The sequence below is a fragment of the Sebastes umbrosus genome, chromosome 9 (assembly GCF_015220745.1).
Source record: "Sebastes umbrosus isolate fSebUmb1 chromosome 9, fSebUmb1.pri, whole genome shotgun sequence".
Lineage (NCBI taxonomy): Eukaryota > Metazoa > Chordata > Actinopteri > Perciformes > Sebastidae > Sebastes > Sebastes umbrosus.
This window is the reverse complement of record NC_051277.1, coordinates 15,033,699-15,057,457: the sequence shown is the minus strand read 5'-3', so window position 1 is coordinate 15,057,457 and position 23,759 is coordinate 15,033,699. Positions and strand designations below refer to the sequence as shown.

The window sequence follows — 23,759 nt, the reverse complement described above, 5'->3', positions numbered from 1 at the left end:
AGATGAAAGCATAAAAGGAAAAAAAAAGTGAACTCTAAACCGAGAGTCCCAAATAAGAATTACACATTACGATATTGATTGAATAATTACAACCTATATTCTGAATAATATAACGGATAATAATAATTATTTATAATTAATTCCATCCATTAATGGGCTGTAGCAATTTTCTTACCTCTCCAGATGTTCCTCTCCTGTCAGGGAGCACTAGTGTGTTGGCATGGCTGCCTGGGACTATAGTAGATCCTATACTCATCCTGGGTCCAACTAACATGTACCGTTTGTCTCCAGATCTGTACTGGATGCTGTGACACAGTGTCCCATCATAATTAGGCTCTGGTAGATATTTAGAAGTATAGTCTGTGGATTTAGAGCACTGCATTGCGATCAGCACGATGATACTGATGAGAAAAAGTGTTGAAACTGAGCCCAAAGTTATCATCAGGTAAAAAGTCACATTATTGTCTTCATCAACATTTGTTGCAGTTTTAACATCAGAAGCAGCAAAAGCCTCTTTGGGCTCCACAACTTTGACAATCACAGTAGCTGTTGCTGAGAGTGAAACGTTCCCATTGTCTTTCACCAGTATGACCAGTTTATGCTCAGCCTCGTCTGTCTCTGTGAATGAGCGAAGTGTTCTGATCTGTCCTGTATAGCGGTCCAAACCAAAGAGACTGTGGTCAGTAACTTCCTGCAGTGAAAACAGTAAGCAGCCGTTATATCCTATATCAGCGTCATAGGCTCTGACTTTAGTCACCAAGTGTCCTGCGTTCACATTGCGGGGAATCTCCTCCACACCTTCAGCAGAACCGTTAGAGCTGACTGGATACAGGATGACTGGAGCGTTGTCGTTCTGATCCAGAATGAACACGTTCACTGTGACGTTGCTGCTTAGTGACGGAGTTCCAGAATCTGTGGCAACAACTTGGAACTGGAACGTTTTCAGAGTTTCAAAGTCAAAACTTTTCAGCGCCAAAATATCTCCATTTTCAGAGTTAATATTTAAAAACAGTCCAGAATTATCTCCACTGCTGTCCCTCGGAATGTGATATAAAATATGCGCATTATCACTATCATCAAGGTCAGATGCCCTAACAGAAAATACTGGTGCAGTTAGGCCATTGTTTTCAGTAATATAAAACGTATAAGGGCTCAGTGAAAACTGTGGTCTGTTATCATTCACATCTGATACAACAACACTTATTGTCTTCTCAGATGAGAGCGATGGCTCACCTGTGTCCTTTGCAACAATTGTAAGTTCATAAAAAGACTTTTCTTCTCTGTCCAGTTGTGATTTGGTCACTATTGCGTACATATTATCTTGCAAGGATGGAGATATAGCAAAAGGAACGTCCTCGCGTATGAAGCAGGAAACCTTCCCATTGGGGCCTGAATCCAAATCATTGACGCTGATCAGAGCTACTGTTGTTCCAATTCTAGAATCTTCGGGAACTGATTTGGAATATGATGTAACTTCAATCTCTGGGGAATTATCGTTAAAATCGATCACCTTTATTAACACAGTTTTGTCTGTGGAAAAGGGGACAGTGCCCTTATCTGAAGCTTGTATATCTATTTCATAGCTTTCATTTTCTTCGAAATCTATTACACCTGTCACTTTAATTACGCCCGTCCTCGGATCTATGTTAAATAGTTTTTGTAAATGTGTATCCACTTCTTTACCAAATGAGTAAACTATTTCGCCGTTTGCACCCTCATCCAAATCAGTCGCATTAACCTGAATAACTAATGTACCAGGGGCTGAGTTTTCATTTAAAGTAGCAGAATATACATCTTTTGTAAAAACGGGTGAATTGTCGTTAACATCAAGCACCTCAATTAGTATTTCTATTGTTCCAGACCTCGCAGGCTTCCCACCGTCTATAGCTGTAAGCAGAAGCTTGTGCTCCCTCATGGCCTCTCTGTCTAACTGCTTCTGTAAAATCAGAAAGGGCATCTTACGGTCTTCGCCCCTCTCCTTAACTTCCAAACGAAAGTGATCATTGTGGCTGAGTTTATACTGCTGGACAGTGAACTGACCACCGTCGGGGTCCCGCGCAGGTTGGAGCTGGAAGCGCGCTCCCGGTAATGTCGATTCAAACACCTCCATTCGCTTCTCCTTCTCTGGGAAGACGGGGGAGTGGTCGTTCACATCCAGCACCTCTATGGCCACATAATGGATCTCCAAAGGGTTTTCCAGCACGGTTTTAAGGTTGATTATACACGCGTTGCTTCGCTCACAGATCTCCTCCCTGTCCACCTTCCTACTGACATACAGCATGCCGTCGTCCAAACGAAAAAGGGGTTCCGTTGCACTGCCAACAATACGATACTCTCTCCCTTTCAGCGTAGCCTTATCAATTCCTAAATCTTTCGCTATGTTTCCAACAACACTTCCTTCTTTCACCTCCTCGGAGATTGAGTATCTGATCTGAGCTGAGGCTTCGCTCCAACACGTTACCAAAGCCACCATGAAAGCGACGCATCTCCATCGCTGTATCCACGCCTGGCGTCCTCTTTGTTCCATTATGTACAGAGAAAAAAATAATAATAATTCCAGGATCTATAATTGTATATTCAAGAAATAACAATCAGCCGCATTCCTTTGCAAACTGCGTCCCATCGCCAGTACAATCCTGGGAATTGAACAGAGCTAGCTTCGTGTTCAAGACCCTTTCCACGTAATGCCAAAATACAGGAATGGACCTAAAGGTGATGACGAAAAGATCCAGACGCACTATGTGCCATTATACCGACACCATGCGATCCAGAACGTTATTGCAACACTATTCAAACAATAAATGTAGTAAGATAAAAAGTTCACACAACAACGAAAACACTAGGTGACTAACCGCCTGTTAATGTATGAAGAAAGTTTTGCATTAACAGTTTTCATTAAGCAGTGGACTCGAGTCACAACCAGTTTCCTCTTCAGAAAGCAATTAATTAGAAGAATGTAGACCAGAAATAACTGCGTTTTTTTAAAAAAAGGAAAACTTTCAGCACCACGGACAGCGACACATCCTTCTGCACTCAGAGTTGTCGGAGTAGATTATTTGAACGCTATTGAAAACTGTATTAACATATAGCCTATTGTAAACCTCCAAACAACCAACAACAAGAATACAGAGTTACTGTGTATGTAAAAACAAATAGAACATTATGCTATCTAGACAAGAGATGCTGCTTTTAAAACATCAGAAATGAAACATTTGCCCCAAAAGACATTTGACTTAAGTTTGTTCATGGTTCTAAAATGCCTCCACTCTGGATTCCACATTCATAGCCTACATGAAGGCGAGTAAATTCTATGATGCAAGTACTTGAAATTAAGCATCACAGGATTGAAATGCTATTCAGTGACAGCTGCTAAAGTATATTCAGAATTGCACCCTCAAGAGCCTCTTTTTTTCAAATAAAAGTACATTAGTGTTGTGTAATAAATGATCCAATGTATGTTTATGTTAACAATGTGTGTATTCGGATTTCCATGACATTTTTACATATCTTATTAATAATAAAAAGACAAAAAGTTGGACTATTGTTGGTATTAAGTTATCTTCTCTCCAGATGTCCTCCTCCTGTCAGGGAGCACTAGTGTGTTGGCATGGCTGCCCGGGACAATAGTAGATCCTATACATATCCTTTAAAATATCCTATAAAACCGAAGGGTATCACACAAGAGTCCTACTTCTTAAAACTTATAATGCCAAACAAGCAGTAAAGATGCTGTAAATGTAGTAGAAGATAGGCTGAACTGATTAATGAACGGACACATGAATAACACTGCCAATAGAAACAAGCCAGGGTTTTCACAAAAAAATGTCTTACCTCTGCAGTCGCAGACCTCCTGTCAGGGAGCACTAGTGTGTTCGCATGGCTGCCTGGGACTATAGTAGATCCTATACTCATTCTGGGTCCAACTAACATGTACCGTTTGTCTCCAGATCTGTACTGGATGCTGTGACACAGTGTCCCATCGTAATTAGGCTCTTGTAGATATTTAGAAGTATAGTCTGTGGATTTAGAGCACTGCATTGCAATCAGCACGATGATACTGATGAGAAAAAGTACAGAAACTGATCCCAGGGTTATGATCAGGTAAAATGTCACATTGTCCTCCTCGTCAACTTTAGTTGCACTTTTAACATCAGAAGCAGCAAAAGCCTCTTTGGGCTCCACAACTTTGACAATCACAGTAGCTGTTGCTGAGAGTGAGACGTTTCCATTGTCTTTCACCAGTATGACCAGTTTATGCTCAGCCTCGTCTGTCTCTGTGAATGAGCGAAGTGTTCTGATCTGTCCTGTATAGCGGTCCAAACCAAAGAGACTGTGGTCAGTAACTTCCTGCAGTGAAAACATTAACCAGCCGTTATATCCTATATCAGCGTCATAGGCTCTGACTTTAGTCACCAAGTGTCCTGCGTTCACATTGCGGGGAATCTCCTCCACACCTTCAGCAGAACCGTTAGAGCTGACTGGATACAGGATGACTGGAGCGTTGTCGTTCTGATCCAGAATGAACACGTTCACTGTGACGTTGCTGCTTAGTGACGGAGTTCCAGAATCTGTGGCAACAACTTGGAACTGGAACGTTTTCAGAGTCTCAAAGTCAAAACTTTTTAGAGCCAAAATATCTCCATTTTCAGAGTTGATGTTAAGAAATGATGTCACTTTATTTCCTGCATCTCTGAGAATATGATAGGAAATTAGAGCATTATCTCCCTCGTCACGATCAGACGCGATTAAAGAAAACACTGACCCTCCTGTTGGGTTATTTTCAGTGACATAAAAATCATATCGGCTCATTGAAAACCCTGGGCTGTTATCGTTTACGTCTGATACAACAACTCTTAATGTCTTTTCAGATGTTAAGGCTGGTTCACCTGCATCTTTCGCCACTATTGTTACATCATAGATCGATTTGTTTTCTCTGTCAAGCTGTGACTTTGTCACGACAGCGTACATGTTGTCCTGTATAGATGGCGTTAGTGTGAACGGGACGTCGCCTTTTACAAAGCTGATAACTTTCCCGTTCACCCCAGAGTCTGAATCGGTAATGCTAAGAAGTGCTACTGTGGTTCCTGGTCTGGAACCCTCTGAAATTGTTTCAGAAAGCGATGTTACCTCTATAATAGGTGCATTATCATTTATGTCTTTAATATTTACGGTAACGCTTTTTTCCGTTCTGAAGGGAACAGCACCGCTGTCAGAAGCTTGAATATGTATCTCATAACTGTCGTCCATTTCATAATCTAATTGTCCTTTCAGACTTATTTCACCTGTGCTCGGGTCAACATTAAACAGTTCACGCACCTTACTATTCACATTACCAAAAGAATAGCTAACATCTCCATTTAACGCGTCGTCCATATCGGTGGCATTTACTCGTATGACTATTGTTCCAATTGGTGAATTTTCATTTATTTCTGCAGAATAGACATCGTTTGTAAATACTGGCACGTTATCGTTCACATCTAGAACATTTATGAATATCTCCATGGTCCCTGATTTCGGAGGTTTACCTCCATCCAGGGCAGTCAGCAGTAGTTTATGGATGCTAGAGGCCTCTCTGTCTAACGGGCTTTGTAACTGTAAAATAGGCACTTTGCCATCTTTGCCGCTATCCTTCACTTCCAGCCGAAAATGATTATTAGGACTTAGTTTGTACTGTTGAACGGAATTCACACCTCCATCTGGATCAAGAGCAGCATGCAACTGAAATCTGGTTCCCGGTAGAGTAGACTCTGAAATCTCCAGCCTTTTGTTGTCTTCCGGGAAGGAGGGCGAATGGTCATTTACGTCTAACACTTCCACTGCAACATAGTGGATCTCCAGTGGGTTCTCTAGCACGGTTTTGAGGTTCATCAAACACACGCTGGTCCGCTGGCATATTTCCTCTCGGTCAATATTACGATTTACGTATAAAATCCCATCATTTTGGTTTACCTGGAAAAGCGATTCAGTGGCGCCAGAAACGATACGGAATCCCCTTGATTTTAATATAACTGGATCTATTCCCAGATCCTTTGCAATATTTCCAACAGCAGTCCCTTCTTTGATCTCTTCTGATATGGAATATCGTATCTGTCCCCATGCTTTGCCGAAAATCAAACTGAAAGCCAGCACCAGGGCCACCCATTTGCTTCCTTGTCGCCGGGAGTCCCGTCCGCTTTGTTCCATTGTCTGGTGTCAATGATTAAATCCAGTAAATACCAAGTTATCTACACTATTTACATATCCATTAATGAAGAAAAGACCCCCGTCTTACAATGCGTTCGGTTAGTATAAACGAGGAAATCGTCAGGAACAAAATCACGTCCGGAGGATAATAGTCTGCTCTGCTGAATGCTTCAGAGGCGTCTCACAGACCTCTAGATGGTGAACTGCTGTGATGCGTATTTCTGGTTGTTTAGTGCCACCATGCGATTCTATCACAAAAACGGATTTATCTTTAACTCCTTCTGACAATATAATCTTACAACCAAACACTGAGAGAGGCAAATCGTTGGTCATTTCATATGACAACAAGTCAATTATTTTTAAAGTGAAATACAAAGACTTCATCACAATAGTAAAAAATCATCAGTGCAAAAACCTTATAACAGAGCTAGCAGACACAAATGATATCCAGTACATAAACAAAATAAGTTATATCGTAAAATTGTTTAAACAATGTTCAATTAGCAACATAGAAAGTGTTCCACCGCCCGTTTATGATTCATATGATTCTGCACACAAACCTGATAAATAATATTTAAATATGTCTTACCTCTGCAGTCGCAGACCTCCTGTCAGGGAGCACTAGTGTGTTGGCATGGCTGCCCGGGACTATAGTAGATCCTATACTCATTCTGGGTCCAACTAACATGTACCGTTTGTCTCCAGATCTGTACTGGATGCTGTGACACAGTGTCCCATCATAATTAGGCTCTGGTAGATATTTAGAAGTATAGTCTGTGGATTTAGAGCACTGCATTGCAATCAGCACGATGATACTGATGAGAAAAAGTACAGAAACTGATCCCAGGGTTATGATCAGATAAAATGTCACATCGTCCTCCTCGTCAACTTTGGTTGCACTTTTAACATCAGAAGCAGCAAAAGCCTCTTTGGGCTCCACAACTTTGATAATCACAGTAGCTGTTGCTGAGAGTGAGACGTTCCCATTGTCTTTCACCAGTATGACCAGTTTATGCTCAGCCTCGTCTGTCTCTGTGAATGAGCGAAGTGTTCTGATCTGTCCTGTATAGCGGTCCAAACCAAAGAGACTGTGGTCAGTAACTTCCTGCAGTGAAAACAGTAAGCAGCCGTTATATCCTATATCAGCGTCATAGGCTCTGACTTTAGTCACCAAGTGTCCTGCGTTCACATTGCGTGGAATCTCCTCCACACCTTCAGCAGAACCGTTAGAGCTGACTGGATACAGGATGACTGGAGCGTTGTCGTTCTGATCCAGAATGAAAACGTTCACTGTGACGTTGCTGCTTAGTGACGGAGTTCCAGAATCTGTGGCAACAACTTGGAACTGGAACGTTTTCAGAGTCTCAAAGTCAAAACTTTTTAGCGCTGAAATGTGTCCGTTATCAGAGTTTACATTTAGGAACGACATTATGTCATTTTGACCCCCTTCTCTCACGATGTGATATGAAATAGCTGCATTGTCATTCAAGTCTTTGTCCGTTGCGCTTACAGAGAATATTGAATTTCCAGCAACGTTATTTTCTAACAGGTAAAACTCTAAAGGGGTTTGTTGGAAATGTGGTCTGTTGTCATTTACATCTGCTATTTGAATACTTAGAGTTTTAACAGTAGATAAGGGAGGTTCACCACAATCTGTGGCTTTTATTGTTATTTCATAATGTGACACCTCCTCTCGATCCAAAAAACCCTTGGTGACAATCGAGTACGTGTTCTCCTTATAGGAGGGCTTTAGTTCAAAAGGTACATCATTCGATATTTGTGAAATAATTTTTCCATTGACACCAGAGTCTTTATCCGTCACACTAAGTAGTGATATAACTGTACCAGGCTTTGAGTCTTCAGACACTGTATTTGACAGTGATGTGATTTCTATTTCTGGTGGATTATCATTGACGTCTATTATCTTTATAATTACTCTACACTCACCTGTCAGTGGAGGTGTTCCTTTATCTGATGCCTCAACATCCAGTTCATAAACTTCGTTTTCCTCATAGTCCACTACTCCTTTAACTCTAATCTCTCCAGTTAATTTGTCCAAATCAAAAATATCATAGACGTTTCGCCTCAAGGTTTTTCCGAAGCTGTACTCAACTTCTCCATTAGTGTCCTCATCCAGGTCTGTTGCATTCATTCTAAATACTGAGGTACTTACAACAACGTTTTCCTGTATTGAAATTTGGTAAATCTCCTGACTAAATAGCGGGCGATTGTCATTACTGTCAAGAACAATAATGGACACATTTAGTGTTCCTGATCTTGGAGGTTTACCTCCATCAACTGCTGTAACCAGCAGCGTGTGTTTGTTCTTTTGTTCTCTGTCTAACGATTTCTTCAGCACTAAAAATGGTATCTTACCCGCATCGCTTTGACGGATATTTATTTCAAAATGTTCATTTGAAGTCAAAGTGTATGTACGAATAGAGTTAATTCCAGCATCGGGATCACGAGCAGTGTGCAGTTGAAATCGTCTTCCTGGTAATGTTTGTTCGCCTATTTCAAATTTCTGTTCTTTTTCGGGGAAACTAGGAGAGTGATCATTTACATCAGTAATTTCTACAATCACGTAGTGTATTTCCAAAGGGGATTCTACAAGGATTTTTAGCTCCATCAGGCATGCACCGCTGCCCTGACAGAGCTCCTCTCTGTCAATATGCTGGTTGACGTACAATGCCCCATTATTCTGATTCACTTCAAAAATAGCGTCTTTACTTCCAGACACAACACGGAAACGTCGAGCAATCAAAGAGGTGATGTCAAGGCCAAGATCCTTCGCAACATTTCCAACAACAGTTCCCTCTTTTACCTCCTCGGGAACAGAGTACCTTATCTGAGCCAAAGCCTGCTGTCCGAGCAGCAGCAGTAGAGCCAAATAAAAAGCAAACCAGGAGCAGTCCTTTGTCCGAGTTGTTGTATCGGTCCCCATCGTTATCCAACAACATATGAACACCCAGGAGCCGTTTGCATGGACAAAAAATGATTTACATCCAACCCGCTGAATATCGCATATTTGCAAAACGCGAAGCGTGATTCCATCGGCTGGTGTGCTTGATTCAAACACCTCCTTTGCGCTATTCAGTAGGAGACAAAAGCCTTGAAATGGGAGGGACAAAGTCGTCTATGGCTTCGTGATGTAATAGTGACACCCAGAGGTGATTACTGAGAACAAACTTAACAAAATAGTCTAATAAATAAAGTTTTAAGAGATGCTTTCTTTAAGGGGGCGAGTACCTACCAAGAGGCTTATTAGCTAATTATTAAAATAATAGTTTTCATCGTGTTTTTTTAACATTGCATTACTGTTTGACATGTTCATGCATTTCAGCACCCTGATCAGCAGACACAAGTAGTCACACAGCCTTTCCCTCTAATAACAAAAGTAGTTCAGTATTAAAACAACTAAGTCCATACATACTGCTCAAACAACTCATCAGAAACACTGCAACGTCTTCAGCTTTTCGTTCAGTTATTGGTTAGCAGTTGTAATATTCTGAGACCCAAATGTAACAATCTCACTTCTCACATATTCCAAAATACAGACTATAATAAATCTGTTTGGCTGGAATACAGGAACAATTTCATTTCAGCACCATGGACAGCGGTCATAATCAGGGGACAGGCTGTCCTCTTTACAAAGAATGAGCTCTCTAATATATTTTAAATGTTCCCATCATGGTTGTGAGTGTTTATATGCATGGAAAAGAGAGAAAACAGTGAAAGTATAGCAGATAGCACAGAGTGGCTGTTGAAGACAAAGCTATTTTGCCACATCCGGCATTTTCATACAGTTGCAGTTTCTTTTACATCCCTTTCTGTAAACGACCACTTTGTATAAGAAACGAGAGATAAAACACAACAGAACATGTTTGTGAGTTATATTTGGAACTGTTCTCAGTACAAAAAGCTTTAGAGACACGATAAGAAGCAAAAGCAAAGCACAAACAAAGAATTGTACACTTGTGAACATATTGTATAATAACTTGTTTTTAAAGTCTTACCTCTGCAGTCGCAGACCTCCTGTCAGGGAGCACTAGTGTGTTGGCATGGCTGCCCGGGACTATAGTAGATCCTATACTCATTCTGGGTCCAACTAACATGTATCGTTTGTCTCCAGATCTGTACTGGATGCTATGACACAGTGTTCCATCATAATTAGGCTCTTGTAGGTATTTAGATGTATAGTCTGTGGACTTAGAGCACTGCATTGCAATCAGTACGATGATACTGATGAGAAAAAGTACAGAAACTGATCCCAGGGTTATGATCAGATAAAATGTCACATTGTCCTCCTCGTCAACTTTAGTTGCACTTTTCACATCAGAAGCAGCAAAAGCCTCTTTGGGCTCCACAACTTTGACAATCACAGTAGCTGTTGCTGAGAGTGAAACGTTCCCATTGTCTTTCACCAGTATGACCAGTTTATGCTCAGCCTCGTCTGTCTCTGTGAATGAGCGAAGTGTTCTGATCTGTCCTGTATAGCGGTCCAAACCAAAGAGACTGTGGTCAGTAACTTCCTGCAGTGAAAACAGTAAGCAGCCGTTATATCCTATATCAGCGTCATAGGCTCTGACTTTAGTCACCAAGTGTCCTGCGTTCACATTGCGGGGAATCTCCTCCACACCTTCAGCAGAACCGTTAGAGCTGACTGGATACAGGATGACTGGAGCGTTGTCGTTCTGATCCAGAATGAACACGTTCACTGTGACGTTGCTGCTTAGTGACGGAGTTCCAGAATCTGTGGCAACAACTTGGAACTGGAACGTTTTCAGAGTTTCAAAGTCAAAACTTTTAAGCGCGGAAATTTGTCCATTATCAGAGTTTACATTTAGGAAAGACATTATGTCATTCTGACTCCCTTCTCTCACGATATGATATGAAATAGCTGCATTGTCATTCAAGTCTTTGTCCGTTGCGCTGACAGAGAATATTGAATTTCCAGCAACGTTATTTTCTACGAGATAAAACTCTAAAGATTGTTGTTGGAAAAGTGGTCTGTTGTCATTTACATCTGAGATCTGAATACTTAGTGTTTTAACAGTAGATAAGGGAGGTTCACCACAATCAGTGGATTTTATTGTTATTTCATAATGTGACACCTCCTCTCGATCCAAAAATCCCTTAGTGACAACTGAATATATGTTTTCCTTATAAGAAGGCTTTAATTCAAAAGGCACGTCTGAAGTTATGCTTGATATTATTTTTCCATTGACACCAGAGTCTTTATCCGTCACACTAAGTAGTGAAATAACTGTGCCAGGTTTTGAGTCTTCAGACACTGTATTTGACAGTGATGTGACTTCTATTTCTGGTGGATTGTCGTTGACATCTATTATCTTTATAACGACCCTGCTCTCACCCGTCAGTGGAGGTGTTGCCTTATCTGATGCCTCAACATCGAGTTTGTAAACCTCGTTTTCTTCATAGTCCACTACTCCTTTAACTCTAATCTCGCCAGTTAATTTGTCCAACTCAAAAATATCATAAAGTTTTCGCTTCAAGGTTTTTCCAAGGCTATATTCAATCTCATTGTTAGTGCCTTCATCGGCATCCGTCGCATTCATTTGAAATATTGATGTACCGACTGGAACATTTTCATATATTTCTATTTGGTACATGTCATGACTAAATATTGGACGATTATCATTTATGTCAAGAACAATAATAGAAACATTTAGTGTCCCTGATCTTGGAGGTTTACCTCCATCAACTGCTGTAACCTGCAGCGTGTGTTTGTTCTTTTGTTCTCTGTCTAACGATTTCTTCAGCACCAAAAATGGTATTTTATCCTCATCGCTTTGGCGGATATCTACTTCAAAGTGATTATTTGACGTCAAAGTATACGTACGAATAGAGTTAATTCCAGCATCGGGATCACGAGCAGTGTGCAGTTGAAATCGCTTTCCTGGCAGTGTATGCTCAGCTATTTCAAATATCTGTTCCCTTTCAGGAAAACTAGGAGAGTGATCATTTACATCAGTAATTTCTACAACAACGTAATGTATTTCCAAAGGGGATTCTACAAGGATTTTTAGCTCCATCAGACATGCACCGCTGCCCTGACAGAGCTCCTCTCTGTCAATATGTTGGTTGACGTACAATGCTCCATTATTCTGATTCACTTCAAAAATAGCGTCCTTACTTCCAGACACGACACGGAACCGTCGAGCAATCAAAGAGGTGATGTCAAGGCCAAGATCCTTCGCAACATTTCCAACCACAGTTCCCTCTTTTACCTCTTCAGGAACAGAGTACCTTATCTGAGCCAAAGCCTGCTGTCCGAGCAGCAGCAGTAGAGCCAAATAAAAAGCAAACCAGGAGCAGTCCTTTGTCCGAGTTGTTGTATCGGTCCCCATCGTTATCCAACAACATATGAACACCCAGGAGCCGTTTACATGGACAAAAAATGATTTACATCCAGCCCGCTGAATATCGCATATTTGCAAAACGTGAAGCGTGATTCCATCGGCTGGTGTGCTTGATTCAAACACCTCCTTTGCGCTATTCAGTAGGAGACAAAAGCCTTGAAATGGGAGGGACAAAGTCGTCTATGGCTTCGTGATGTAATAGTGACACCCAGAGGTGATTACTGAGAACAAACTTTATTAAATAGTCTAATAAATAAAGTTTGATGTTCTGTATTCTTACAGGGGCGAGTGCCCACCAAGAGGTTTATTAATTGATCATTAGAATAATAGTCTTCTTTGTGGATCTTTAACATTGCATTACTCTTTGACATGTCATGCGTTTCAGCACCCTGGACAGCAGCCACAAGTAGTCACACAGCATATCCCTCTAATAACAAAAGTATTTCAGTATTAAAACAACTAAGTCCATACATAATGCTCAAACAGCTCAACAGAAACACTGCAACGTATTCAAAGTTTTCATTCAGTTATTGATACGTAGTTGTAATATTCTAACAACCACATCTTAAAAACTCACTTCTCAAGTATTCCCAATTACAGACTATAAATACTCTTTTTTTACTGGAAAACACAAACATTTTAATTCCAGCACCATGGACAGCGACAATAATCAGGGGAAAGACTGTCTTCTTCATAAAGAATGAGCTCTTTAACATATTTTAAATGCATTAGTAATCATCATTGTTATGAGTGTGTATGTGCATGACCAAGAGAGACAAATAGTGAAAGTGTAGCAGAGGGCTGTTGAAGACAGAGCTGTCTTGCCACATCCAGCATTTTGATACATTGACTTGCATGTTTTACATCCCTTTCTGTAAACGACCACTTTGTATAAACGAGCCATAAAACATAATACAACCTCTAAAAAACCTATAAGGATCCATACAACAAAGCAACACCCTGAACAGGAAATATTTGAGCTTGGTTAGTTATATTTGGTACTGTTCTCGGTGCAAAAGGCTTTAAAGACACGATAAGAAGCAAACGTTAAGCAAAGTTAAAACAAATAAAGGCATGCTTGTAAACATATTGTATGAAACAGTGTTATATATGTCTTACCTCTGCAGTCGCAGATCTCCTGTCAGGGAGCACTAGTGTGTTGGCATGGCTGCCCGGGACTATAGTAGATCCTATACTCATTCTGGGTCCAACTAACATGTACCGTTTGTCTCCAGATCTGTACTGGATGCTGTGACACAGTGTCCCATCATAATTTGGCTCTTGTATATATTTAGAAGTATAGTCTGTGGATTTAGAGCACTGCATTGCAATCAGCACGATGATACTGATGAGAAAAAGTACAGAAACTGATCCCAGGGTTATGATCAGATAAAAAGTCACATCGTCCTCCTCGTCGACTTTAGCTGCACTTTTAACATCAGAAGCAGCAAAAGCCTCTTTGGGCTCCACAACTTTGATAATCACAGTAGCTGTTGCTGAGAGTGAGACGTTTCCATTGTCTTTCACCAGTATGACCAGTTTATGCTCAGCCTCGTCTGTCTCTGTGAATGAGCGAAGTGTTCTGATCTGTCCTGTATAGCGGTCCAAACCAAAGAGACTGTGGTCAGTAACTTCCTGCAGTGAAAACAGTAAGCAGCCGTTATATCCTATATCAGCGTCATAGGCTCTGACTTTAGTCACCAAGTGTCCTGCGTTCACATTGCGGGGAATCTCCTCCACACCTTCAGCAGAACCGTTAGAGCTGACTGGATACAGGATGACTGGAGCGTTGTCGTTCTGATCCAGAATGAACACGTTCACTGTGACGTTGCTGCTTAGTGACGGAGTTCCAGAATCTGTGGCAACAACTTGGAACTGGAACGTTTTCAGAGTTTCAAAGTCGAAACTTTTAAGCGCGGAAATTTGTCCGTTATCAGAGTTTACATTTAGGAACGACATTATGTCATTCTGACCCCCTTCTCTCACGATATGATATGAAATAGCTGCATTGTCATTTAAATCATCATCCGTTGCGCTTACAGAGAATATTGAATTTCCAGCAACATTATTTTCTACCAGGTAAAACTGTAATGGCGTTTGTTGGAAATGTGGTCTATTGTCATTTACATCTGATATCTGAATACTTAGTGTTTTAACAGTAGATAAGGGAGGTTCACCACAGTCTGTGGCTTTTATTGTTATTTCATAATGTGAAACCTCCTCTCGATCCAAAAAACCCTTAGTGACAACTGAGTACGTGTTCTCCTTATAGGTGGTCTTTAATTCAAAAGGCACGTCGTTCAATATCTGTGAAATTATTTTTCCATTGACACCGGAGTCTTTATCCGTCACACTAAGTAGTGAAATAACTGTACCAGGCTTTGAGTCTTCAGACACTGTATTTGACAGTGATGTGACTTCTATTTCTGGTGGATTATCATTAACGTCTATTATCTTTATAATGACTCTACATTCACCTGTCAGTGGAGGTGTTCCTTTATCGGATGCATCAACGTCGAGTTCATATACATCATTTTCTTCATAGTCCACTACTCCTTTAACTCTAATCTCTCCAGTTAATTTGTTCAATTCAAAAACATCATAGACGTTTCGCCCCAAGGTTTTTCCGAAGCTGTATTCAATTTCGCTATTAGTGTCTTCATCGGGATCCGTTGCATTCAATCTAAATACTGAAGTACCGACTGCAACGTTTTCTTGTATCTCAATTTGGTAAATCTCCTGACTAAACATCGGACGATTATCATTACTGTCAAGAACAATAATAGAAACATTTAGTGTCCCTGATCTTGGAGGTTTACCTCCATCAACTGCTGTAACCAGCAGCGTGTGTTTGTTCTTTTGTTCCCTGTCCAAAGATTTCTTCAGCACTAAAAATGGTATTTTACCTGCATTACCTTGACGGATATTTATTTCAAAATGTTCATTTGACGTCAAAGTGTATGTACGAATAGAGTTAATTCCAGCATCGGGATCACTAGCAGTGTGCAGTTGAAATCGTCTTCCTGGTAATGTTTGTTCAAATATTTCAAACATCTGCTCTTTTTCGTTGAAACTAGGAGAGTGATCATTTACATCGTTAATTTCTACAATCACGTAGTGTATTTCCAAAGGGGATTCGACAAGGATTTTTAGCTCCATCAGGCATGCACCGCTGCCCTGACAGAGCTCTTCTCTGTCAATATGCTGGCTGACGTACAATGCCCCATTATTCTGATTCACTTCAAAAATAGCGTCCTTACTTCCAGACACGACACGGAACCGTCGAGCAATCAAAGAGGTGATGTCAAGGCCAAGATCCTTCGCAACATTTCCAACAACAGTTCCCTCTTTTACCTCTTCGGGAACAGAGTACCTTATCTGAGCCAAAGCCTGCTGTCCGAGCAGCAGCAGTAGAGCCAAATAAAAAGCAAACCAGGAGCAGTCCTTTGTCCGAGTTGTTGTATCGGTCCCCATCGTTATCAAACAACACATAAACACCCAGGAATCCGTTACATCGACAAACAGTTATTTATATCCAACCCGCTGAATATCGCATATTTGCAAAACACGAAGCGTGATTCCATCGGCTGGTGTGCTTGATTCAAACACCTCCTTTGCTCTATTCAGTAGGAGACAAAAGCCTTGAAATGGGAGGGACAAAGTCGTCTATGGCTTCGTGATGTAATAGTGACACCCAGAGGTAATAACTCAGAACAAACTTAACAAAATAGTCTAATAAATAAAGATTTAGGAGATGCTTTCTTTAAGGGGGCGAGTACCTACCAAGAGGCTTATTAACTGATCATTAAAATAATAGTCTTCATCGTGTTTTTTTTAACATTGCATTACTCTTTGACATGTTCATGCGTTCCAGCACCCTGGACAGCAGCCACAAGTAGTCACACAGCCTTTCTCTCTCGTAACAGAAGTAGTTCAGTATTAAAACAACTAAGTCCATACATACTGCTCAAACAACTCAACAGAAACACTGCAACGTCTTCAAACTTTTCGTTCAGTGATTGGTTAGCAGTTGTAATTTTCTCAAACCCAAATGTCAGAATCTCAATTCTCACATATTCCAAAATACAGACTATAATAAATCTGTTTGGCTGGAAAACAGGAACAATTTCATTTCAGCACCATGGAAAGCGGTCATAATCAGGGGACAGACTGTCCTCTTTAAAAAGAATGAGCTCTTTAATATATTTTAAGATGTTTTCATCATGGTTGTGAGTGTGTATATGCATGAAAAAGAGAGACAAACAGTGAGAGTATAGCAGGGAGCACAGAGTGGCTGTTGACGACAAAGCTATTTTGCCACATTCGGCATTTTCAATACGTTGCAGTTTTTTTTACATCCCTTTCTGTAAATGACCACTTTGTATAAGAAACGAGACATAAAACATAACAGAACCTCTTGGTGAGTTATATTTGGTACTGTTCTTAGTGCAAAAAGCTTTAAAGACACGATAAGAAGCAAACGTGAAGCAAAGCAAAAACAAATAAGTGCATGCTTGTAAACATATTGTATGAAACTTTGTTTTATATGTCTTACCTCTGCAGTCGCAGACCTCCTGTCAGGGAGCACTAGTGTGTTGGCATGGCTGCCCGGGACTATAGTAGATCCTATACTCATTCTGGGTCCAACTAACATGTACCGTTTGTCTCCAGATCTGTACTGGATGCTGTGACACAGTGTCCCATCATAATTTGGCTCTTGTATATATTTAGAAGTATAGTCTGTGGATTTAGAGCACTGCATTGCAATCAGCACGATGATACTGATGAGAAAAAGTACAGAAACTGATCCCAGGGTTATGATCAGATAGAATGTCACATTGTCCTCCTCGTCAACTTTAGTTGCACTTTTCACATCAGAAGCTGCAAAAGCCTCTTTGGGCTCCACAACTTTGACAATCACAGTAGCTGTTGCTGAGAGTGAAACGTTCCCATTGTCTTTCACCAGTATGACCAGTTTATGCTCAGCCTCGTCTGTCTCTGTGAATGAGCGAAGTGTTCTGATCTGTCCTGTATAGCGGTCCAAACCAAAGAGACTGTGGTCAGTAACTTCCTGCAGTGAAAACAGTAAGCAGCCGTTATATCCTATATCAGCGTCATAGGCTCTGACTTTAGTCACCAAGTGTCCTGCGTTCACATTGCGGGGAATCTCCTCCACACCTTCAGCAGAACCGTTAGAGCTGACTGGATACAGGATGACTGGAGCGTTGTCGTTCTGATCCAGAATGAACACGTTCACTGTGACGTTGCTGCTTAGTGACGGAGTTCCAGAATCTGTGGCAACAACTTGGAACTGGAACGTTTTCAGAGTCTCAAAGTCAAAACTTTTTAACGCTGAAATGTGCCCATTATCAGAATTTACATTTAGGAACGACATTATGTCATTTTGACTCCCTTCTCTCGCGATATGATATGAAATAGCTGCATTGTCATTCAAGTCTTTGTCCGTTGCGCTTACAGAGAATATTGAATTTCCAGCAACGTTATTTTCTACTAGGTAAAACTGTAATGGATTTTGAGAGAATTGTGGTTTATTGTCATTTACATCTGCTATCTGAATACTTAATGTTTTAACGGTAGATAAGGGAGGTTCACCACAATCTGTGGCTTTTATTGTTATTTCATAATGTGACACCTCCTCTCGATCCAAAAACCCCTTAGTGACAACTGAATATATGTTCTCCTTATACGAGGGCTTTAATTCAAAAGGCACGTCTGAGTTTATGCTTGATATTATTTTTCCATTGACACCAGAGTCTTTATCCTTCATACTGATGAGAGAAATCATTGTGCCAGGTTTTGAATCTTCAGACACTGTATTTGACAGTGATGTGACTTCTATTTCTGGTGGATTATCGTTGACGTCTTTAATCTTTATAATGACTCTGCACTCACCTGTCAGTGGAGGTGTTCCTTTATCAGATGCCTCAACATCTAATTTATAAACGTCGTTTTCTTCATAGTCCACTACTCCTTTAACTCTAATCTCTCCAGTTAATTTGTCCAGTTCAAAAATGTCATAGACTTTTTTCTTTAAAGTTTTTCCGAGGCTGTATTCAATTTCGCTGTTGGTGCCTTCATCGGGATCCTTCGCGTTCATTCTAAATATTGAAGTACCGACTGCAACGTTTTCTTGTATCTCAATTTGGTAAATCTCCTGACTAAACATCGGACGATTATCATTACTGTCAAGAACAATAATAGAAACATTTAGTGTCCCTGATCTTGGAGGTTTACCTCCATCAACTGCTGTAACCAGCAGCGTGTGTGTGCTCTGTTGTTCTCTGTCTAACGATTTCTTCAGCACTAAAAATGGTATTTTATCTTCATCGCTTTGTCGGATATCTATTTCAAAATGTTCATTTGACGTCAAAGTGTATGTACGAATAGAGTTAATTCCAGCATCGGGATCACTAGCAGTGTGCAGTTGAAATCGTCTTCCTGGTAATGTTTGTTCAAATATTTCAAACATCTGCTCTTTTTCGTTGAAACTAGGAGAGTGATCATTTACATCGTTAATTTCTACAATCACGTAGTGTATTTCCAAAGGGGATTCGACAAGGATTTTTAGCTCCATCAGGCATGCACCGCTGCCCTGACAGAGCTCCTCTCTGTCAATATGCTGGCTGACGTACAATGCCCCATTATTCTGATTCACTTCAAAAGTAGCGTCCTTACTTTCAGACACGACACGGAACCGTCGAGCAATCAAAGAGGTGATGTCAAGGCCAAGATCCTTCGCAACATTTCCAACAACAGTTCCCTCTTTTACCTCCTCGGGAACAGAGTACCTTATCTGAGCCAAAGCCTGCTGTCCGAGCAGCAGCAGTAGAGCCAAATAAAAAGCAAACCAGGAGCAGTCCTTTGTCCGAGTTGTTGTATCGGTCCCCATCGTTATCCAACAACACATAAACACCCAGGAATCCGTTACATCGACAAACAGTTATTTATATCCAACCCGCTGAATATCGCATATTTGCAAAACACGAAGCGTGATTCCATCGGCTGGTGTGCTTGATTCAAACACCTCCTTTGCTCTATTCAGTAGGAGACAAAAGCCTTGAAATGGGAGGGACAAAGTCGTCTATGGCTTCCTGATGTAATAGTGACACCCAGAGGTAATAACTCAGAACAAACTTAACAAAATAGTCTAATAACTAAAGATTTAGGAGATGCTTTCTTTAAGGGGGCGAGTACCTACCAAGAGGCTTATTAACTGATCATTAAAATAATAGTCTTCATCATGTTTTTTTTAACATTGCATTACTCTTTGACATGTTCATGCGTTCCAGCACCCTGGACAGCAGCCACAAGTAGTCACACAGCCTTTCTCTCTCGTAACAGAAGTAGTTCAGTATTAAAACAACTAAGTCCATACATACTGCTCAAACAACTCAACAGAAACACTGCAACGTCTTCAAACTTTTCGTTCAGTGATTGGTTAGCAGTTGTAATTTTCTCAAACCCAAATGTCAGAATCTCAATTCTCACATATTCCAAAATACAGACTATAATAAATCTGTTTGGCTGGAAAACAGGAACAATGTCATTTCAGCACCATGGAAAGCGGTCATAATCAGGGGACAGACTGTCCTCTTTAAAAAGAATGAGCTCTTTAATATATTTTAAGATGTTTTCATCATGGTTGTGAGTGTGTATATGCATGAAAAAGAGAGACAAACAGTGAGAGTATAGCAGGGAGCACAGAGTGGCTGTTGACGACAAAGCTATTTTGCCACATTCGGCATTTTCAATACGTTGCAGTTTTTTTTACATCCCTTTCTGTAAATGACCACTTTGTATAAGAAACGAGACATAAAACATAACAGAACCTCTTGGTGAGTTATATTTGGTACTGTTCTTAGTGCAAAAGGCTTTAAAGACACGATAAGAAGCAAACGTGAAGCAAAGCAACAACAAATAAGTGCATGCTTGTAAACATATTGTATGAAACTTTGTTTTATATGTCTTACCTCTGCAGTCGCAGACCTCCTGTCAGGGAGCACTAGTGTGTTGGCATGGCTGCCTGGGACTATAGTAGATCCTATACTCATTCTGGGTCCAACTAACATGTACCGTTTGTCTCCAGATCTGTACTGGATGCTATGACACAGTGTTCCATCATAATTAGGCTCTTGTAGATATTTAGAAGTATAGTCTGTGGATTTAGAGCACTGCATTGCAATCAGCACGATGATACTGATGAGAAAAAGTACAGAAACTGATCCCAGGGTTATGATCAGATAGAATGTCACATTGTCCTCCTCGTCAACTTTAGTTGCACTTTTCACATCAGAAGCTGCAAAAGCCTCTTTGGGCTCCACAACTTTGACAATCACAGTAGCTGTTGCTGAGAGTGAAACGTTCCCATTGTCTTTCACCAGTATGACCAGTTTATGCTCAGCCTCGTCTGTCTCTGTGAATGAGCGAAGTGTTCTGATCTGTCCTGTATAGCGGTCCAAACCAAAGAGACTGTGGTCAGTAACTTCCTGCAGTGAAAACAGTAAGCAGCCGTTATATCCTATATCAGCGTCATAGGCTCTGACTTTAGTCACCAAGTGTCCTGCGTTCACATTGCGGGGAATCTCCTCCACACCTTCAGCAGAACCGTTAGAGCTGACTGGATACAGAATGACTGGAGCGTTGTCGTTCTGATCCAGAATGAACACGTTCACTGTGACGTTGCTGCTTAGTGACGGAGTTCCAGAATCTGTGGCAACAACTTGGAACTGGAACGTTTTCAGAGTTTCAAAGTCAAAACTTTTTAGTGCTGAAATGTGTCCGTTATCAGAGTTTACATTTAGGAACGACATTATGTCATTCTGACTCCCTTCTCTCGCGATATGATATGAAATAGCTGCATTGTCATTCAAGTCTTTGTCCGTTGCGCTTACAGAGAATATTGAATTTCCGGCAACGTTATTTTCCACCAGATAAAACTGTAAAGGAGTTTGAGAGAATTGTGGTTTATTGTCATTTACATCTGCTATCTGAATACTTAGTGTTTTAACAGTAGATAAGGGAGGTTCACCACAATCGGTGGCTTTTATTGTTATTTCATAATGTGACACCTCCTCTCGATCCATAAATCCCTTAGTGACAACTGAATACGTGTTTTCCTTATAGGAGGGCTTTAATTCAAAAGGTACGTCTGATGTTATGCTTGAAATAATTTTTCCATTGACACCAGAGTCTTTATCCGTCACACTGATAAGGGAAATAATCGTTCCAGGTTTTGAATCTTCAGACACTGTATTTGACAGTGAGGTGACTTCTATTTCTGGTGGATTATCATTAACATCTATTATCTTTATGATGACTCTACACTCACCCGCTAGTTGAGGTGTTCCTTTATCGGATGCCTCAACATCGAGTTTGTAAACGTCATTTTCTTCATAGTCCACTACTCCTTTAACTCGAATCTCTCCAGTTAATTTATCCAATTCAAAAATATCATAGACTTTTCGCCTCAAGGTTTTTCCCAGGCTGTACTCAATTTCTCCATTGGAGTCTTCATCCGGGTCCGTGGCATTCATTTGAAATATTAAAGTGCCGATTGGAAGGTTTTCTTGTATTGAAATTTGGTAAATCTCCTGATTAAACACCGGACGATTATCATTAATGTCAAGAACAATAATAGAAACATTAAGTGTCCCTGATCTTGGAGGTTTACCTCCATCAACTGCTGTAACCAGCAGCGTGTGTTTGTTCTTTTGTTCTCTGTCTAACGATTTCTTCAGCACTAAAAATGGTATTTTATCCTCATCGCTTTGGCGGATATCTACTTCAAAGTGGTTATTTGACGTCAAAGTGTATGTACGAATAGAGTTTATTCCAGCATCGGGATCACGAGCAGTGTGCAGTTGAAATCGCTTTCCTGGTAATGCATGTTCGCCTATTTCAAATATCTGTTCTCTTTCAGGAAAACTAGGAGAGTGATCATTTACATCAGTAATTTCTACAACAACGTAATGTATTTCCAAAGGGGATTCTACAAGGATTTTTAGCTCCATCAGACATGCACCGCTGCCCTGACAGAGCTCCTCTCTGTCAATATGTTGGTTGACGTACAATGCCCCATTATTCTGATTCACTTCAAAAATAGCGTCTTTACTTCCAGACACGACACGGAACCGTCGAGCAATCAAAGAGGTGATGTCAAGGCCAAGATCCTTCGCAACATTTCCAACAACAGTTCCCTCTTTTACCTCCTCGGGAACAGAGTACCTTATCTGAGCCAAAGCCTGCTGTCCGAGCAGCAGCAGTAGAGCCAAATAAAAAGCAAACCAGGAGCAGTCCTTTGTCCGAGTTGTTGTATCGGTCCCCATCGTTATCCAACAACATATGAACACCCAGGAGCCGTTTACATGGACAAAAAATGATTTACATCCAACCCGCTGAATATCGCATATTTGCAAAACGTGAAGCGTGATTCCATCGGCTGGTGTGCTTGATTCAAACACCTCCTTTGCGCTATTCAGTAGGAGACAAAAGCCTTGAAATGGGAGGGACAAAGTCGTCTATGGCTTCGTGATGTAATAGTGACACCCAGAGGTGATTACTGAGAACAAACTTTATTAAATAGTCTAATAAATAAAGTTTGATGTTCTGTATTCTTACAGGGGCGAGTGCCCACCAAGAGGTTTATTAATTGATCATTAGAATAATAGTCTTCATTGTGGATCTTTAACATTGCATTACTCTTTGACATGTCATGCGTTTCAGCACCCTGGACAGCAGCCACAAGTAGTCACACAGCATATCCCTCTAATAACAAAAGTATTTCAGTATTAAAACAACTAAGTCCATACATAATGCTCAAACAGCTCAACAGAAACACTGCAACGTATTCAAAGTTTTCATTCAGTTATTGATACGTAGTTGTAATATTCTAACAACCACATCTTAAAAACTCACTTCTCAAGTATTCCCAATTACAGACTATAAATACTCTTTTTTTACTGGAAAACACAAACATTTTAATTCCAGCACTATGTACAGCGACAATAATCAGGGGAAAGACTGTCTTCTTCATAAAGAATGAGCTCTTTAACATATTTTAAATGCATTAGTAATCATCATTGTTATGAGTGTGTATGTGCATGACCAAGAGAGACAAATAGTGAAAGTGTAGCAGAGGGCTGTTGAAGACAGAGCTGTCTTGCCACATCCAGC

The 23,759-nt window shown here is 40.6% G+C and overlaps 6 protein-coding genes across 12 annotated transcripts in view; 1 reads left to right on the top strand and 5 right to left on the bottom strand.

Moving 5' to 3' along the window:
* The window catches only part of LOC119494180 (fibroblast growth factor 18-like), a 247,537-nt gene that overhangs the window by 99,079 nt on the left and 124,699 nt on the right, over positions 1 to 23,759 (top strand). The gene's annotated exons all lie outside the window — the stretch shown is intronic.
* LOC119494157 (protocadherin alpha-C2-like) overlaps positions 1 to 23,759 on the bottom strand; it is a 169,968-nt gene that overhangs the window by 132,710 nt on the left and 13,499 nt on the right. The window contains exons 1-2 of one of the 5 annotated variants that reach the window (XM_037779824.1): positions 6,773 to 9,275; positions 2,526 to 3,831 (exon numbers count right to left, since the gene is read on the bottom strand). The exons of 1 other annotated variant lie outside the window; for it this stretch is intronic. In XM_037779824.1, the coding sequence (XP_037635752.1) occupies positions 3,688 to 3,831; positions 6,773 to 9,127 (2,499 nt within the window). In that variant the 5' untranslated portion in view covers positions 9,128 to 9,275 and the 3' untranslated portion in view covers positions 2,526 to 3,687. Of the gene's footprint in view, positions 1 to 175; positions 3,832 to 6,772; positions 9,276 to 13,685; positions 16,056 to 23,759 lie in introns of those variants that run through there. 3 more of the 5 variants (XM_037779818.1, XM_037779820.1, XM_037779822.1) reach the window with 3 other exon arrangements.
* On the bottom strand, positions 3,838 to 6,521 carry LOC119494178 (protocadherin gamma-A11-like; the record flags this gene model as incomplete). Its single annotated transcript, XM_037779850.1, has 1 exon — positions 3,838 to 6,521. A coding segment is annotated over exon 1 (2,346 nt), but the record flags the coding sequence as incomplete, so codon positions are not given.
* On the bottom strand, positions 9,857 to 12,606 carry LOC119494177 (protocadherin alpha-8-like). Its single transcript, XM_037779849.1, has one exon. The coding sequence runs from the start codon at positions 12,552 to 12,554 to the stop codon at positions 10,188 to 10,190; it is 2,367 nt and encodes a 788-aa protein (XP_037635777.1). The 5' UTR covers positions 12,555 to 12,606; the 3' UTR covers positions 9,857 to 10,187.
* Positions 16,428 to 19,636, bottom strand: LOC119494890 (protocadherin alpha-8-like). Its single transcript, XM_037781110.1, has 2 exons — positions 17,049 to 19,636; positions 16,428 to 16,444 (listed from the first exon to the last, which is right to left on the bottom strand). Exons 1-2 carry the CDS (start codon positions 19,492 to 19,494, stop codon positions 16,428 to 16,430), a joined length of 2,463 nt encoding a protein of 820 aa, XP_037637038.1. The 5' UTR covers positions 19,495 to 19,636.
* LOC119494889 (protocadherin beta-15-like) lies at positions 19,622 to 23,050 on the bottom strand. Its single transcript, XM_037781109.1, has 2 exons — positions 20,441 to 23,050; positions 19,622 to 19,678 (listed from the first exon to the last, which is right to left on the bottom strand). Exons 1-2 carry the CDS (start codon positions 22,910 to 22,912, stop codon positions 19,622 to 19,624), a joined length of 2,529 nt encoding a protein of 842 aa, XP_037637037.1. The 5' UTR covers positions 22,913 to 23,050.